Genomic DNA, 14,878 nt, shown 5'->3' with positions numbered 1-14,878 from the left:
AACAGTTTCATGGTTTTTTCAGGCATCGCATGTACAGTTTCAGTGTTTCAGATTTTAAAACATGTTTTTACATGACGTATTTTTTGGGTGAAATTCAAAATGGCGACAAAATTGTTACAATGGCACACACTATTCTTTGCGTTATATTTCAGCCATTTCACTTCACAAAATCAAGTTCAAAGTAAACCCAAACATCGCGTAAACATTATACTTTTTGGCGCAACCGGCGATTTAGCAAAGCGATATCTATGGAACGGATTTTTTAACCTTTATTTATCTGTGAGAGGCAATTCCGAGAACACAATGCTACGGTTTTATGGCGCTACGAGGGTGGACGCTGAAACGGGAAGCAAGGCTCTTGTTGACATTTTAAACACTTCTATTCGATGTTCTAATGTTGAGTGCGAAAAACAAAAGATTGAGTTTATGAAAGTATGTATGTACTACAGGTTAAAGCATTCGGTTGACTTTGAAAAGTTTCAGAATTTTTTGCAAAGCAGCTTAACCGAGGAAGAAATTGAAGTAGGGCGCATATATTATCTTTCTGTACCGCCTTTTGCATATGCAGAAATCAGCAAGAACATTGCGGAAAACTGTCGGCCAAAGTCACCAAATACGTGGATTCGTGTCGTCTTGGAGAAACCGTTTGGGAGCGACCTGAAGACTGCAACTGAGCTTTCTGAGAAAATGTCAAAATATTGGAAAGAAGTCGAGATATACAGAATTGATCATTATTTAGGAAAAGCTGGTGTAGCGCAAATCATGGAATTCAAGAAAGAAAATCTGGAATTTTTTTCGACACCATGTGGAATCGAGATTATATTGAACAGGTGAATATTGTCGTGAAGGAACGCTTGGATGCAAAGGGTAGGATGAGCTTCTATGATCAATATGGTGTGATAAGAGATGTTTTTCAAAACCATTTAACTGAAATTCTTGTTTTGGTTGCTTTGGAAATGTCTCAGGATAATTCTGAGAAATCATTTCCAAATTCTAAGAAATATCCTGAGAACACATTTAAGAGTGATGAGAAAAATTTTCCAAAATTATCAGGAAATTCTGAGAAATTAAGATTGTTGGAAGCTGTAAAAGCAGTTACTATACATGATGCAGTATTTGGGCAGTATAAAGGTTATAATACCCAGCTGAAGAACGAGGTTCCTAGCGTTGAATATGATAGGAATACACCTACGTTCTCTGCAGTTGTGATGAATATTCAAAACCAGCGTTGGGCTGGAGTACCATTTGTCCTAGTTTCAGGAAAAAGTTTAGATACCAGACTTGCTTATGTACAAGTCAAATTTAAACAGCAGAAATTCTGTATAGAAAACAACTTGGACAATGAGCCTGAAAATTGTAAACCAAGAGAGCTAACTTTTTACATTCAAGGTGAACATATTGACTATCCAGTAACAATGTTTTCAAGTGCAATGTCAAATATGAAATTTGGCAAAAATTGGAAGAATGTACTTTTTCAGACAGAAATTCCACCAAATCTTAAAAGTGATTATATAATTATGAAACCACCTCATACTGACCGTGATGCTTACAGTTCACTAATTCAGGAGCTTTTTCTTGGAAATAGGGATATGTTTGTAAGCATTGAAGATTTATTGCTATCATGGAAAATTTGGGACCCATTAATCAAGGCATCCACATATATTCAACCTAGATTATATACTAAAGAGGACATTGAAAGTTTGGATTTTGAACTTGTGAAAGGAAAAATAAAGTTTGTTTCAGAAGCTAGAAGTGATTGCCAGATGTCAGGGGATACAAAGTATTTAAGGATGGAAATGGAAGATGATCAATCACATAGTTTCCGTGGCAATAAACTAGTTTCGGGGCATTTAACAAATGTTGTTCAACAACTTGCAAAAGATATAGCAAGTGCAATACAAGTGAGGGTCGAATCTGGTGGCACATTTAATTTGGCTTTATCAGGTGGTTCAACTGCTAAGCATCTTTTTCATGCATTGGCATATATGAAATATTTCTCTTGGGACAAGGTACATGTTTGGTTGGTTGATGAACGATGTGTTAGTCTAAACCATAAAGAATCAAATTTTCAAAATATGTATGAGTACTTTCTCAAACACATCCATATTCCCTATTGGAATATCCATTCAATGCCTGTTGATAATGCTGGACAGTATTGCCATTCAAGTAACTTGGGTGAAAAACAGTATGAAAAACTCCTGAGATATCACCTTGTTAATGGCTCATTAGATTTTGTTGTGTTAGGTGTTGGTAATGATGGACATACTGCATCATTATTCCCAGGTATCAAGTTACTAACAAGTACTAATTGGGTTGAGTTGACAACCTCATTCGGAGGCTATACCAGGATGACAATGACATTATCATTACTCAACCAAAGTAAAAATATTGCAGTGCTTATACTAGGGCAAAGGAAACATGATATTGTCCAAAAGTTATTACAGGCTAGAGAAGACACTCAAAATTTACCAATAACTGCAATCAATCCAGTTTATGGTACATTAGTCTGGTATATTGAGGATAGCCTGTTATATTAAGATAGCATGGTATATTGAAGGTAGTTAGTTTTTGTCTTGAGAATAAGCACCTGTCAGGTTTGTTAAAAGTGTGGTAAATTTTGTATGGATTTCCTAGGTGGTACTTTGCAGTGCAAATCATTGGTTAAGGTTTAGAACTGGGGTGACCTAGCACTGACAAGTGCGGGGGTGTTTTCCCGGAAATTGAAATACAAATACATAATTACTATGGAATTTATGGAATCTCCAATAACTGTTGTTGTTGTATATGGCCCAACGCCAATCTTCCAGTCTCCCAGAGTCCCGGTCACACGTGAAGTGAATGTGTATTCGTGGCAATCGTTTATTAAAATTCAAAAACAACGGTATATCACTGCATATATAGAAAAGAAGTATTTGCTCGTTCATTTAAACGTTTTGTGATACATTTTAGTTGTCATTTAAAGCCGAAATATGTTTATATTCAGCTTACTGCAGTGTTTTTGCGTAGCGACTTTGTCTACACAACTAACACAAGCACAGGTGATTCACGTGGAAGTCGAAAAGAATCACAAAATTGTCGTTCGAAGCACGCCATCGCTAGATCCAGCTGAAGAAATTTTAGAAGCATTTGGCAATGACAACAAAATTAATCTTACAGACATGGAGGCTTTGTTTAGGAGTATTCGTTTGGCTGTTTTGAATGACAAAGATTCACAGGGGAAAGGTGCAAGTGATCCACAAGTAAGTTTTCCTATAGAAATATATATGTATGTTTATTGCTAAATTAATTTAATAGATCTGAAAGGAATGTAAATGTTTACTATAAAACTTTGGTAAATAAATGGTATTGAATAAATGGTAGTGCTGTTTTATTTAGCCCGTTAAGATAATGTACATGTATGTATTCCAATTTTTAAGTGGCCATGCAGACATTGTTGCCAATTTTTTTTACAAGGACAAATTGAAATATTTGTCATCTTCCAGTATATTAAAAGTGTGCCTTCCTGCATGTTCACATGTTCAAATTTAGGTGAAAAATTTAACGTGGCAACTTGAGTATTTATAATTATTCTTAAAAATGAGAAAGACACAGATGAGATAAGGATGAAGGTCAATTATAGTAATAATATATAAGTAGTATTGGCAAGAATTTACTTAGCCTTAGGCCAGCCAGTTGTGAGAAGGCTCTGGGGATGTACAAGATAACACTGTTCCTCGCTATCTGCTTAGGTGTGTTTTACAAGTCAACATTTCTATGGTATGTACTCACGGAATGATGGTACCATCAACAGGACAGACTTATTGGAACTATGTCCTGCTGTATTGTACCAATTGACTAAAAAACCGTGTCACGCTAAAGAGACAGAAGTTGTAGAAAAAGAGGAAGATACTGGGAAAGAAAATCCTACCAGAGGTATGCTTTTTAGGGTTTTATATCACCTTGATAGTCTAACATTTAGACATATTTGTATTAATGCATCAGCTTGTCAATTGTGACAGTATCTGTTGCACTATGTTGATTGCAACATGATCTGTTGCTGAGAGAGGACATGCTTTGATTCATGCCGTATTGATTGGGTGAAACAAAAACCTTCTTTACCCACTTTGTTATATAATTACAGTGTGTGTCAGAGTGATTTTTTACATTATTCTCTATTTTTATCTAGCATGGGGATTCGGATTTCTTTTTGTGACAATTATCAGTTTTGGCTCTTTAATTGGAGCATTTGTTGTCCCTATGATGGGCAAACCCTTTTATAAAAAGACATTGATGTGTATGGTGTCATTGGCTGTTGGTGTTTTGGGTGGTAGTGGTATCTTCCATCTCATACCAAGTGTAAGACTGTAAAACATGAATTTTTTTAACTTCTCGTGCCTGGATGTCACATTTCCTCTGTGTAACTTTTTCAGGCGTTGGGCTTTCCTTTTGATGACAATGACAACAGTTATCTGTGGAAATGTGCCATGATATTTGCTGGATTATACTTGTTTCTTATCCTTGAGTGTTCAATGAAACTTTTCATCAGATTTAAAGACATAAGAAAGATGAAGGTGAATAGTGATACTAACATTTTGCTTGTTAGCTTACAATCACAAGTTCTAAACAGGTTTATAGCAGGGATCCAATAAACACTACTGCTTATTAAATAATTGTTCCCAAATATATAAGTTATGTAAAACTATAATTTTTATTTTAGCATGCTGCATCAGAGATTGAGACTGTACCCAGTGATGAAAAGCCTGCTTTAAATGATAGTGAATTGCATTCCATTGGTATAAACAGTGGTCTAAATGGGCATGGACATAGTCACCACAATGGTGGGCCTATATTTCCTACTGTTGAGATAAAAAGACAATCCACTGTCCTAATGAACGAAAGCAGCCAAACTGAGCTGGCCAATGTTTCAACAGAGGAGATAAAAAACTCTGGGAAAACTGAGAAACCAGCAATAGCAACTGTTGCATGGATGATAATTATTGGAGATGGACTACATAATTTTATTGATGGACTCGCAATTGGGGCATCTTTTAGTGGTTCTGTTGTGATTGGTATTAGCACTTCCCTTGCTGTTATTTGTGAAGAACTGCCGCATGAATTGGGTAAGTCTATACACGTTCTCTTTATCAACGGCCTTCAGATTAGTTTATGTTGTTGTTTACATGGGCCCACTTATATTGTCATACAGTAATCATTGCCCTTTGAAATAGCCCTGGTCAACATGCAAAAACTATTTATAAGATCAAATAAACCTTGCAGTCTGAGGGTTGCCAAATCACCTTAATAAATTTGCTATGAACTATGCTATTTTAGATTCCAAGACTGCATATTTCTTGTCCATTAACTTCATTTTATTTTTTCTAGGTGATTTTGCAATTTTACTGAAATCTGGTCTAAACTATAAGCAAGCTATGTTAGCAAACTTTTTATCAGCTTGTCTTTGTTATGTTGGCCTGGTGATTGGTCTTGTATTGGGATATGCTACTCATGCTGTGAAATATATTTATGGTATTGCAGGAGGCATGTTTATATACATCTCTTTAGTTGATATGGTAAGTCTATGTTCATCTTCCAATTTTGCCAGTTCATCACCACCACATTGACAATACCAGCCTAAGTTAAAACAATTGATCATTATTTCTTCATCTAGTTGCCAGAAGCTCTCGAAATGGCACATGCATTGAGTGGAAATTCCAAATCTAAGTCAATCAAGATGTTGTTAATTGTAAATTTTGCCATAACTTTAGGATTCTGTGTCATGCTTATTATTGCCTTGTATGGAACTTCAATTGAGCTATAGGCAATTGTTGTTTGGCTAATTTTTGCCAATCAAACTGATGAAAAACTAGGGGTGTACCCAACCCATACATATTAGGCCGTCATTACCGTCAGTTTGATGGTAGATGAAACTTGTTTTTTGGTGGAATTTCGAACTTCTGTACTTGTGATGAGGAAAGGTTGAAAATAGTTTCAGCTTGAAAATCAAAGGCCCTTCTTGATATACATGTTTTAAAATTCTACTGTCAGGCATTCTGTGATGCTAATACTGTAGGTATGTGTATTGTTCTGTGTAAATATTTTATACTGCACTAAGATGTTTATAATTATTATAATTTGTGCAGTTTTTCTACATTCAAGGTGGAAAGTTTGTGGATTTGAAATGATTTTGGTGTTACAGACTGGTCAAGTTAAAATTCTAACAACTTTTTTAATTCTGACATTCATAAAGTGTACTAATATTTGAAATAAATTTGAATGGAGATTAAACATCAACCAAATAAACTGGAAAGCTGTTTATAGATTGCAATGATCAAATCAATGGATGCCACTCCGCGCAGTCCACGAAGTCCCACGCATTGCTCCAGCAAGTGTTTCTCGTCGAATAGTATAGAAAAATAGGTACGCAATGCGTACATGTGGGTAGGTGAGGTGTCCTGTCGGCATGAAAGCCGCGCAGCGATTTACTTCCGAAATTCGACAGGGAACATTATTTCAAATTTCATTTTGTTTACTTTTATTAATTTTGGTCAAAAATTAAATCTTATTTGTTGTTTTTTATCTTAGTTTGTGCATTAGTATCTTTTCCATAAAAAAATCTGATAATAGCCGTCAGCCACCATAGACTTGCTCTCGGCCAGACCGTGTCGCCAAAAAGACGGCGGATTTTGAGCTTTGCTCACGCCAAATGGTTTCTTCAGTAAGCTCCACATATATCCAACAATATTTGAAATTTTGTCGTTTTGTATGTGGCATCTAGAAGAGTAAGTGGAGCCGCCTCTTATTCTCGGTCTGATTCACGAATAACAGTCCGTTTTTCGTATTCGGTAAAACTGCGTTGCATCATCATCGTCATTTTTATCGTTGTCAATATCCTCATTATTTTCTTCGACGGAAGACGACTCTTTTGAATATTTGACGAGCGTACGGAAGAAAAACATCCCATCAGGGCATTTCAATTGCAAGCACTCGATCTTTTGAAGATTTTCGTGATCGAATTTTGAAAATCTTTCTATGACGACTGCCTTGTAAATATGGCTGCGTACGGTCGTTTTGGAAGGATAAAATCTCTAATTGGATTTAGGAGGCGCCTTTGTCCCTTTTTAGAGCTCTTGTTCAACGTCGACCTTAAGATGCCTCCTCACTTCCTTAACCGAGCGAGTCCCAGCAATGACCAATTCTTGGATCTTGGTGACAAGCGTCTTATCGACTCCTTGATGAAGTCCACCAGCCTATTATAAAACAGTACGAAACACAATATAAGCTTGTATTGTACATAGATTTAAAGATTTTTAGCTCCCAGAAAGACAAGGTAACTGAATATGGACTCAACGTTCTCCACTGCCACCTTCTTTTATATAATCTCAGTTTTTTTGACATCGTCTTTTGTCGCCATACCGTTTTCTCCGCGACCTAAAAGGCGTAAAGATTTTGATAAGCAACTCTCTTAATTTAGGTCCAGTGATTAAAGGATAACGACATGGGGGGATTGTATTACACATTGAATATTTGAACAAAGCCATCCTTACTTTGATGAAATGGACACAAGTAAAATTCCTAAAGTAATTTTAATTAATTATAAATAATTAATTATAATTAAAATCATGGTGCAAGATTGATCATGCGTGGCTTCGCGTTCCATGCGACAGATCGCGATTAAACTTCGGCAGTCGGAAAATTATCGGAAGTCACCTACTTTTGCTAAGCAGTGTTGATGGATGTTCGAGTGCGCATCACTGGTGCGCACCCCATGGCCCCACCACCAATAGCTCCTTCAATTTCCGCCATCTTTGGCTTCACCTTTAGCTCTGTGCCTTTAGCAACCAAGTGCAACCACAATTTACTGCTCCATATATATATAGAGCTCACTGGTTTGGTCGCTCATTTTTTAAAATTAATTTTTGTCATTTAAAGCCGAAATATGTTTATATATTTCGTCTTACTGCAGTGTTTTTGCGTAGCAATTTTGTCTGCACAAGCACAGGTGATTCACGTAGAAATCGAAAAGACTGACCACAAGATTGTCGTTCGAAGCACGCCATTGCTAGATCCAGCTGAAGAAATTTTAGAAGCATTTGGCAATGACAACAAAATGAATCTTACGGACATGGAGGCTTTGTTTAGAAGTGTTCGTTTGGCTGTTTTGAATGACAGACTTTCACAGGGGAAAGGTTCAAATGATCCCCAGGTAAAATTTCAAATTGTCGGATGAAGTATATAATGAACCTCGAGATATTAATTGTTGCGTTACGCCGTTACCGCAGCGAACTGAGCGAGGCGCGGAGTTCGAAAATTGTGGTGATGACTGTGTTTTCAATATATATTTTATTCCTTTTGGTGCTGGTTATTCAGAAGGCGCGGCGGATCCAGCCTCAATAAAATCTTAGCATTTTATAAGCTGCGTTAATCACCACGAGAAAATATTCGCGAACAGGTCATGCAAATTTTAACAATAGGTGACTTCAATACTTTGGAGGTTTTTGGGGGACACCCTTAGTCACCTTAGTTTAGTTTGGTGTTCCAGAGGGTGTTCGTAGCGTTTTTTTGGTCGAGAGCAGTTGAACTCAAATAAGACTGGAACGCTCACCGAGTTATACTATAATTCCTCAGTACAGTCAGTGAGTACAATATATAGCTCAGTCACAGATTTTTATACACAGATGTCTCTCTTCTGATCTGATTAAAAAAGCAAGTGACTAGAGACATTCCGCATTCGCCCCCCCGAAATTACAAAATTGAGCCGAACTCAGTGCTTCCACTTTCAAATTTGAAATTTCCATTTAGTTAAGCTGAAATTTCCATAAATTTAACAAAAATTCCATATACAAGATGTTTAAATTTCCATAAAATTTCGACGAAAACTAAATCAAGAAAACACAGTATTTAAAGCATTAAAATTGTTTTCTTTCAGTTTATAATATCAGATTATCAATATCAATAGTATTCTAATCAACTTTTCAACTATCAAGATTCAAGAACAAGTTGCTTATGCTCAACATGCTTCAATCCAATCTTTAAATTTTCCTTCTTTAAAGAAGGAAAATTTATCCAACTATCTATCCAATTTAGCCAACTATCGCAAAACTAACTTCTTCTCGTATTTTTTTTAACATTTTGTGTAATCCTCTGGGATTCTTTATCACTGGAATGATCATCGCTTGACTGCCGATCAGCTTCGTACATAAAGCTATTTATGTAAATCCACCTTTGACTACAGACTACAGACTCACAAGTTACAAAACATAATGGCTTAACGCTTGATCTTATTTTGGCAATCCCCAAAAGTCCCTTTATGTCCTTAGAAATATTGAATTTTAAACACTAAGCTCTATGAGTTTAAGTCAGTTTAAATGGGGAAAGAAAATATTGAAATTTCCATAGAATTTCCATAGGTTTTTCATTTCCATGAAAAATTCCTTTTCATTCGGCAAAATAATAAAATTTCCATGAAATATGGAAATTTCCATCAAAGTGGAAACCCTGGCCGAACTAACCGAACTATTTTATACATGGAAATAAACTCCTCTCATTTGCTAAAGAAAGGGACTGTGTGGTTAGTTTGTGTCTGAATCCATCATCATTTATACGCGTTTTGGAAAAGTGAGTTAAGACTACCTCGTTTTCAAACTTGTACGAGTGTTATATCTTTTTTCGATTGTCGTAGGAGCGGAAAATTATAAGCAGTAGAAATCCCTGTTCGACGGTATATTTTCAAACATATTTCATTTAAAACGTGTGTGAATATCTTTACATTGAATGGCATTTCCTGTACAAATCAATCAATGTACATATATTCCGCTTCATTTGAACACATCGTGCAGTTTTTCACTCCAATTCAGTTATGAAAGGCTATTATATTATATTCTATTATATTATATTTTTCAAAATGTTTACTTTGTACGAAGTTTCTATTGTTTATATTTTAGTAAGGAAAAGTAAATTGCACTTTCCTGGTCCCTTGTTCCTGGTTCCTTGATTCCTTGTTCCAAATTGTTATTGTTCCATCAAAAAACATTTGTACTATGTGATGATTGGGCGAGGCCTTGGGAAATGGGAATATATCATCCTTAGGGAATACTCAGCACGGACAATCATATCAATCAATGAGCAATCATACTATGAAAAATATTGAGGTCATAAAAATTAGATAAGGTTGAAGGTCAATTTTAATTGCCATCTGCTTAGGTGTGTTATACAAGTCAACATTTCTATGGTGTGTACTCACAGAATGATGGTACCATCAACAGGACAGACTTATTGGAACTATGTCCTGCTGTATTGTACCAATTGACTAAAAAGCAGTGTCATGCCAAAGAGACAGAAGTTGTAGAAAAAGAGGAGGATACTGGGAAAGAAAATCCTACCAGAGGTACTTTTGGGTGTTTTATACTCTTGTATACTTATTAAATGCACCAGCTTGTGCATTGAAACACCGTCAATTGCAACATAAAGAAAAGAACATGCTTTGATTCATCCCATATTAATTGGATGAAACACAGCTGTCACTTAATTTACCTACTTTATTATATGATTACAGTCACATGTGTACCAGAATGATCTTTTACATTACCAGTTTTCTTTATGTTTATGCAGCATGGGGATTCGGTTTTCTTTTTGTGACAATCATAAGTTTTGGCTCTTTAATTGGAGCAATTGTTATACCTATGATGGGGAAACCTTTTTATAAAAAGACATTGATGTTTATGGTGTCATTGGCTGTTGGTGTTTTGGGTGGTAGTGGTTTCTTTCATCTCATACCAAAGGCAAGCATAATGACACTTGCTGTCAAACATAAATTTGTTTCATTTCTCATGCCTGGATAATATATGTATCTCATTAGGCTTACATTAACACATTTTCTCTGTGAAATTTTTTCAGGCATTGGGTTTTCCTTTTTATAAAAACGACAAAAGTCATCTGTGGAAATGTGCTATGATATTTGTTGGGTTATACTTGTTTCTTATCCTTGAATGTTCAATGAAACTGTTTATCAAATTTAAAGACATAAGAAAGATGAAGGTGAATAGTGATACTAACTTTTTGCTTGATAGCTTACAATCACAAGTTCTAAATAGGTTATAGGAGAGATCCGGCCAATAAACACCAGTGCTTATTAATTAATTGTTCCTGAATATATAAGGTATGTAAAATTACAATTGATTTTTATTCTAGCATGTTGCATCAGGGGTTGAGGCTGTACCCAGTGATGAAAAGCCTGCTTTAAATGATAGTGAATTGCATTCAATTGGTATAAGCAGTGGTCTAAATCGACACGGGCAAGGCCACCACTATGGTACCCCCATATTTCCTACTGTTGAAGGAATGAAGGAAAGCAGCCAAAGTCAAGCAGCTCATGTTTTGATAGAGGAGACAAATAACTCTGAAAAAACTGGGAAACCAGCAATAGCAACTGTTGCATGGATGATAATTATTGGAGATGGACTACATAATTTCATGGATGGCCTTGCAATTGGGGCATCTTTCAGTGGTTCAGTTGTGACTGGTATAAGCACTTCCCTTGCTGTTATTTGCGAAGAACTGCCACATGAATTGGGTAAGTCTATCTCTTTATCAATGGTCTTCAGATTAGTTTATGTTGTTGTTTAAATAGGCTCAATTAAATTGTCATTAAGTAAACATTAGCCTTTGGACTATAGCTCTAGTCACCAAAAATGACCTTAAAAAATTGCTATGAACAATGCTATCCTAGGTTCCAAACTTTGCCTTTCTTGTCTATGAACTCATTTTACTTTTTCCAGGTGATTTTGCAATTTTACTGAATTCTGGTCTGAGCTACAAGAAAGCCATGTTAGCAAACTTCTTATCAGCTTGTCTCTGTTACATCGGCCTGGTGATGGGACTTGTATTGGGATATGCTACTCATGCTGTGAAATATATTTTTGGTATTGCTGGAGGCATGTTTATATACATTTCTTTAGTTGATATGGTAAGTGTGGTGTGTGCTAGCTATATTAGCTATTTTAAATTTAGCTTCCAATTTTGCCAACTGGTTCATCGCCACCCCACCAACTATACCAACCGAAGTAAAAACAATTCATAAATATTTTTTTCATCTAGTTGCCAGAGGCTCTCAATATGGCACATGCATTAAGTGGAAACTCCAAATCCAAGTCAGTCAAGATGCTTTTAGTTGTAAATTTTGCCTTAATCATAGGATTTTTTGTCATGTTTATACTTGCCTTGTATGGATCTTATATTAAGCTATAATTATGCAGCTTTTGTACCTTTAAAAACCACTTTTTTAATTCTGATACATAACTGGAAAGCTGTTTGTAGACTGTAACCAATGGTTATTTTCCATTTAATGTAAACAAATGGTCACCATAATATTGGGAAGAGAGGTCTCTTTTACTGCCTGTAGCTTTAATTGAGGTTTGGCTTTTTGATTGCTTTGGCTGGCCTTTCTGTTGACTTGTGGCATCACTGGCATGTGATGATGATGATCTGAAAACAAAATATTTAGTCACAAAGAGTTGCAAGTGAATGCATGGTTTAATTGATACAATTTCACATGCTTCAAGTTAAGAGATTATTAAAAGAACAATTTATCTGAATTCCTATTCCATCTCTTACACATCTTACAGAGCTTTAATTTAGAAGAAGACAAATGCAAAGACCACCTTGTTTTTACAGGTGTTTTGAATATAACTCTTTCTTCGAGCTTAATGTTCTTTTCAACTTCAGAAGGCTGATGCTTCAAGTCATATTCTGCTTGTGCTTTTTGCTTCACACAATATGGACACTTTATTTCACTGTTGACTAAAAATAAAGTCAAGGATACAGGTTACCATAAAACAGTTGGCTTGTTAAAAGAGAGGAATAAAGTTTGCAGTTGCTATTGTTATATAATGAGGAATGGAGTTAGCAGTTGTTTTGGAGTGAAATTTGGAAGAAAAAAATGCCATGGTGAATATGAATACTGTCTCCATGTCATTACCTGCTTTTTGGTAAGCCTGTGTGTGACCATGTTTTCTGGACAACATATCTGGTGTGTCACCCTGATGGTTTGTTACTGTGGTATCAGTACCATGATTTATCAGACAGTTCATTGCTGCCATATGTCCTGGTGCTGCACAATGGGCTGGAGTGTTGCCCATACCTAAAAATATTAATAACACACTATATTAATAATTAACTGCAATAGCTTTAATGAAATTTAACTGTCCAAATATGGTTGGTTGCCTAGCACTTCACAGTTCCTAATCATGTTGGCAAGTGTTGTGAGGACTAAAGTCAACCTCACCATCAACAGAACTTGAGTTTGCTCCTTGTTCTAGTAACCAGTGTAGACATTCTGATGATCCTCTTTGAGCAGCCTGAAACATAAAGTGACCATGCATGTTGATATATAATGATATAAATTGTTAGACAAGGTAGGTTTGGTCTTGATTTGTTGGTTAATGTATACCAAACACATGATTTCACAGCAATTATGCATTGATATAACATTCATTATTGGAATCATTTGATATTCTTACATAATGAGCACTTGTCTTTCCAAAGCTATCCTTCCAATCAATTGTAATCCCAACTTTTGTGAGAAATTGCAAGCACTCCAAGTGGCCTCCAGCAGCAGCATGGTGTGCAGTTGTTGCACCATTATTATCAGTTGCTTTCAAGTCAACTTTAAATTTCCTAAAAACTTTCAGGCAATTTATGCTGCCATAGATTGCTGCATAGTGAACTGAGGTCCTGCTTTGCTTGTCTGCTTTTAGAATGTCCATTTTGTCTGTCTCCAGTAAACATCTAAAGTAGATAATAACAGAGTGATAAAATATAGCCTGCGTAGCAGGCCCTCTGTTGTTGTTATAAGCAAGCTTCTTGTGTCGGGCAGCGCGTGCCTGTGCGATAGGGGATATAAAATATTGACTATCTAACAAACAACTAGTCAGGACTTATTTTCTGATATTGAGTATATATGATTACACCTGTATGTCATACAGGTGTTGGGAATAATATTTACTTACTGTAGTGTTTCAAAATGTTTTTTTTTCACAGCAAGATGAGCTGGTGTGCACATTTCAGCATCTTGAAAGTTTATATCACAACCATTATCAATAAGTACTTTCAAACACTTTGTTTCACCATGATAGGCTGCACTGTGTGCTGCCGTCTGTCCATGGGAGTCTTGGTGATCAATGTCTTTAGTATATTTCACTAACTGCAATAATGTCTCTACATGACCACCCATGCATGCTTCATGCAGCGCAGTTCGCTGAACACTACTAGCCTTGTCCGGCTCAGCACCAGCCTAGATATTAAGAAAAATCATGTGGAGATTTATCTTCCAGCAGTGGTTCCAATTTAAACCAGACACCCTCAGCAATGATGTTGAAGCAATTCAACCAACCTTTAATAATAATCTAACTACATCAGTATGACCATAGGATGATGCTTTATGCAAGGCTGTCCTCAAAGCCCTATGACCTGCAATTAATGCATTCAAATCTGCTCTTCCTTCGCTAAGAATATCCCTAACTTCCGATACATCCCCACTCTGACATGCTTCATGCAAAGCCAGGGTACATTGATCATGTTTTTCTTCATTTTGGTTAGTATAACCACTTCGCCAAATCTCCCCTATATCCTCTGAAATTCCACTATTAATTAGTTCGTCTGATATTGATAGCTTCTGTAGATCTGCTAATCCAGCCATTTATTATTAATAGGTTTAAACACCACGGTGCCGAATCAATTTGATTTTGATTTAAATGCCATTCGACATAATAATAATAATTGTTACTTTTATATTGTTTTTTTGTACATTGTATTTAAATCTTCGTAACTTAGCAACGCTTACGCCACCATATTAACCGGAAATCAAAGTTGCTTCACTTCCAACCGTTTTCTTTTGCACTGTATA

At 36.0% G+C, this 14,878-nt stretch overlaps 3 protein-coding genes across 6 annotated transcripts; 2 read left to right on the top strand and 1 right to left on the bottom strand.

Moving 5' to 3' along the window:
• The first annotated feature begins 99 nt into the window (after positions 1-99).
• Positions 100-2,555, top strand: LOC114518006 (GDH/6PGL endoplasmic bifunctional protein-like). Its single transcript, XM_028537876.1, is given in 2 exon segments — positions 100-789; positions 792-2,555. Coding segments are annotated over 2 exon segments (2,436 nt in total). The 3' UTR covers positions 2,538-2,555.
• On the top strand, positions 2,542-12,244 carry LOC114518007 (zinc transporter ZIP14-like). 4 transcript variants are annotated; one of them, XM_028537877.1, is made up of 7 exons: positions 2,542-3,239; positions 3,729-3,912; positions 4,166-4,335; positions 4,410-4,550; positions 4,697-5,099; positions 5,362-5,549; positions 5,648-6,267. In XM_028537877.1, the coding sequence occupies exons 1-7, from the start codon at positions 2,970-2,972 to the stop codon at positions 5,795-5,797; spliced, it is 1,506 nt and encodes a 501-aa protein (XP_028393678.1). In that variant the 5' UTR covers positions 2,542-2,969; the 3' UTR covers positions 5,798-6,267. The 4 variants fall into 4 exon arrangements, with proteins under 4 accessions (XP_028393678.1, XP_028393681.1, XP_028393682.1 ...); XM_028537880.1 differs by lacking the exons at positions 4,697-5,099; positions 5,362-5,549; positions 5,648-6,267 and adding exons at positions 11,167-11,548; positions 11,754-11,941; positions 12,073-12,244 and having other exon boundaries at positions 2,543-3,239; XM_028537881.1 differs by lacking the exons at positions 4,166-4,335; positions 4,410-4,550; positions 4,697-5,099; positions 5,362-5,549; positions 5,648-6,267 and adding exons at positions 10,588-10,757; positions 10,873-11,007; positions 11,167-11,548; positions 11,754-11,941; positions 12,073-12,244 and having other exon boundaries at positions 2,544-3,239.
• Positions 9,584-14,768, bottom strand: LOC114518009 (serine/threonine-protein phosphatase 6 regulatory ankyrin repeat subunit B-like). Its single transcript, XM_028537882.1, has 8 exons — positions 14,366-14,768; positions 13,983-14,266; positions 13,494-13,761; positions 13,259-13,331; positions 12,953-13,114; positions 12,636-12,774; positions 12,240-12,459; positions 9,584-10,110 (listed from the first exon to the last, which is right to left on the bottom strand). Exons 1-7 carry the CDS (start codon positions 14,669-14,671, stop codon positions 12,306-12,308), a joined length of 1,386 nt encoding a protein of 461 aa, XP_028393683.1. The 5' UTR covers positions 14,672-14,768; the 3' UTR covers positions 9,584-10,110; positions 12,240-12,305.
• Between the last annotated feature and the right edge of the window lie 110 nt (positions 14,769-14,878).

Source organism: Dendronephthya gigantea, unplaced genomic scaffold (assembly GCF_004324835.1).
Source record: "Dendronephthya gigantea isolate DGI-Jeju-01 unplaced genomic scaffold, DenGig_1.0 000010F, whole genome shotgun sequence".
In the NCBI taxonomy this organism is placed as follows: Eukaryota; Metazoa; Cnidaria; class Anthozoa; order Malacalcyonacea; family Nephtheidae; genus Dendronephthya; species Dendronephthya gigantea.
This window is presented reverse-complemented; position numbering and strand designations above follow the sequence as displayed.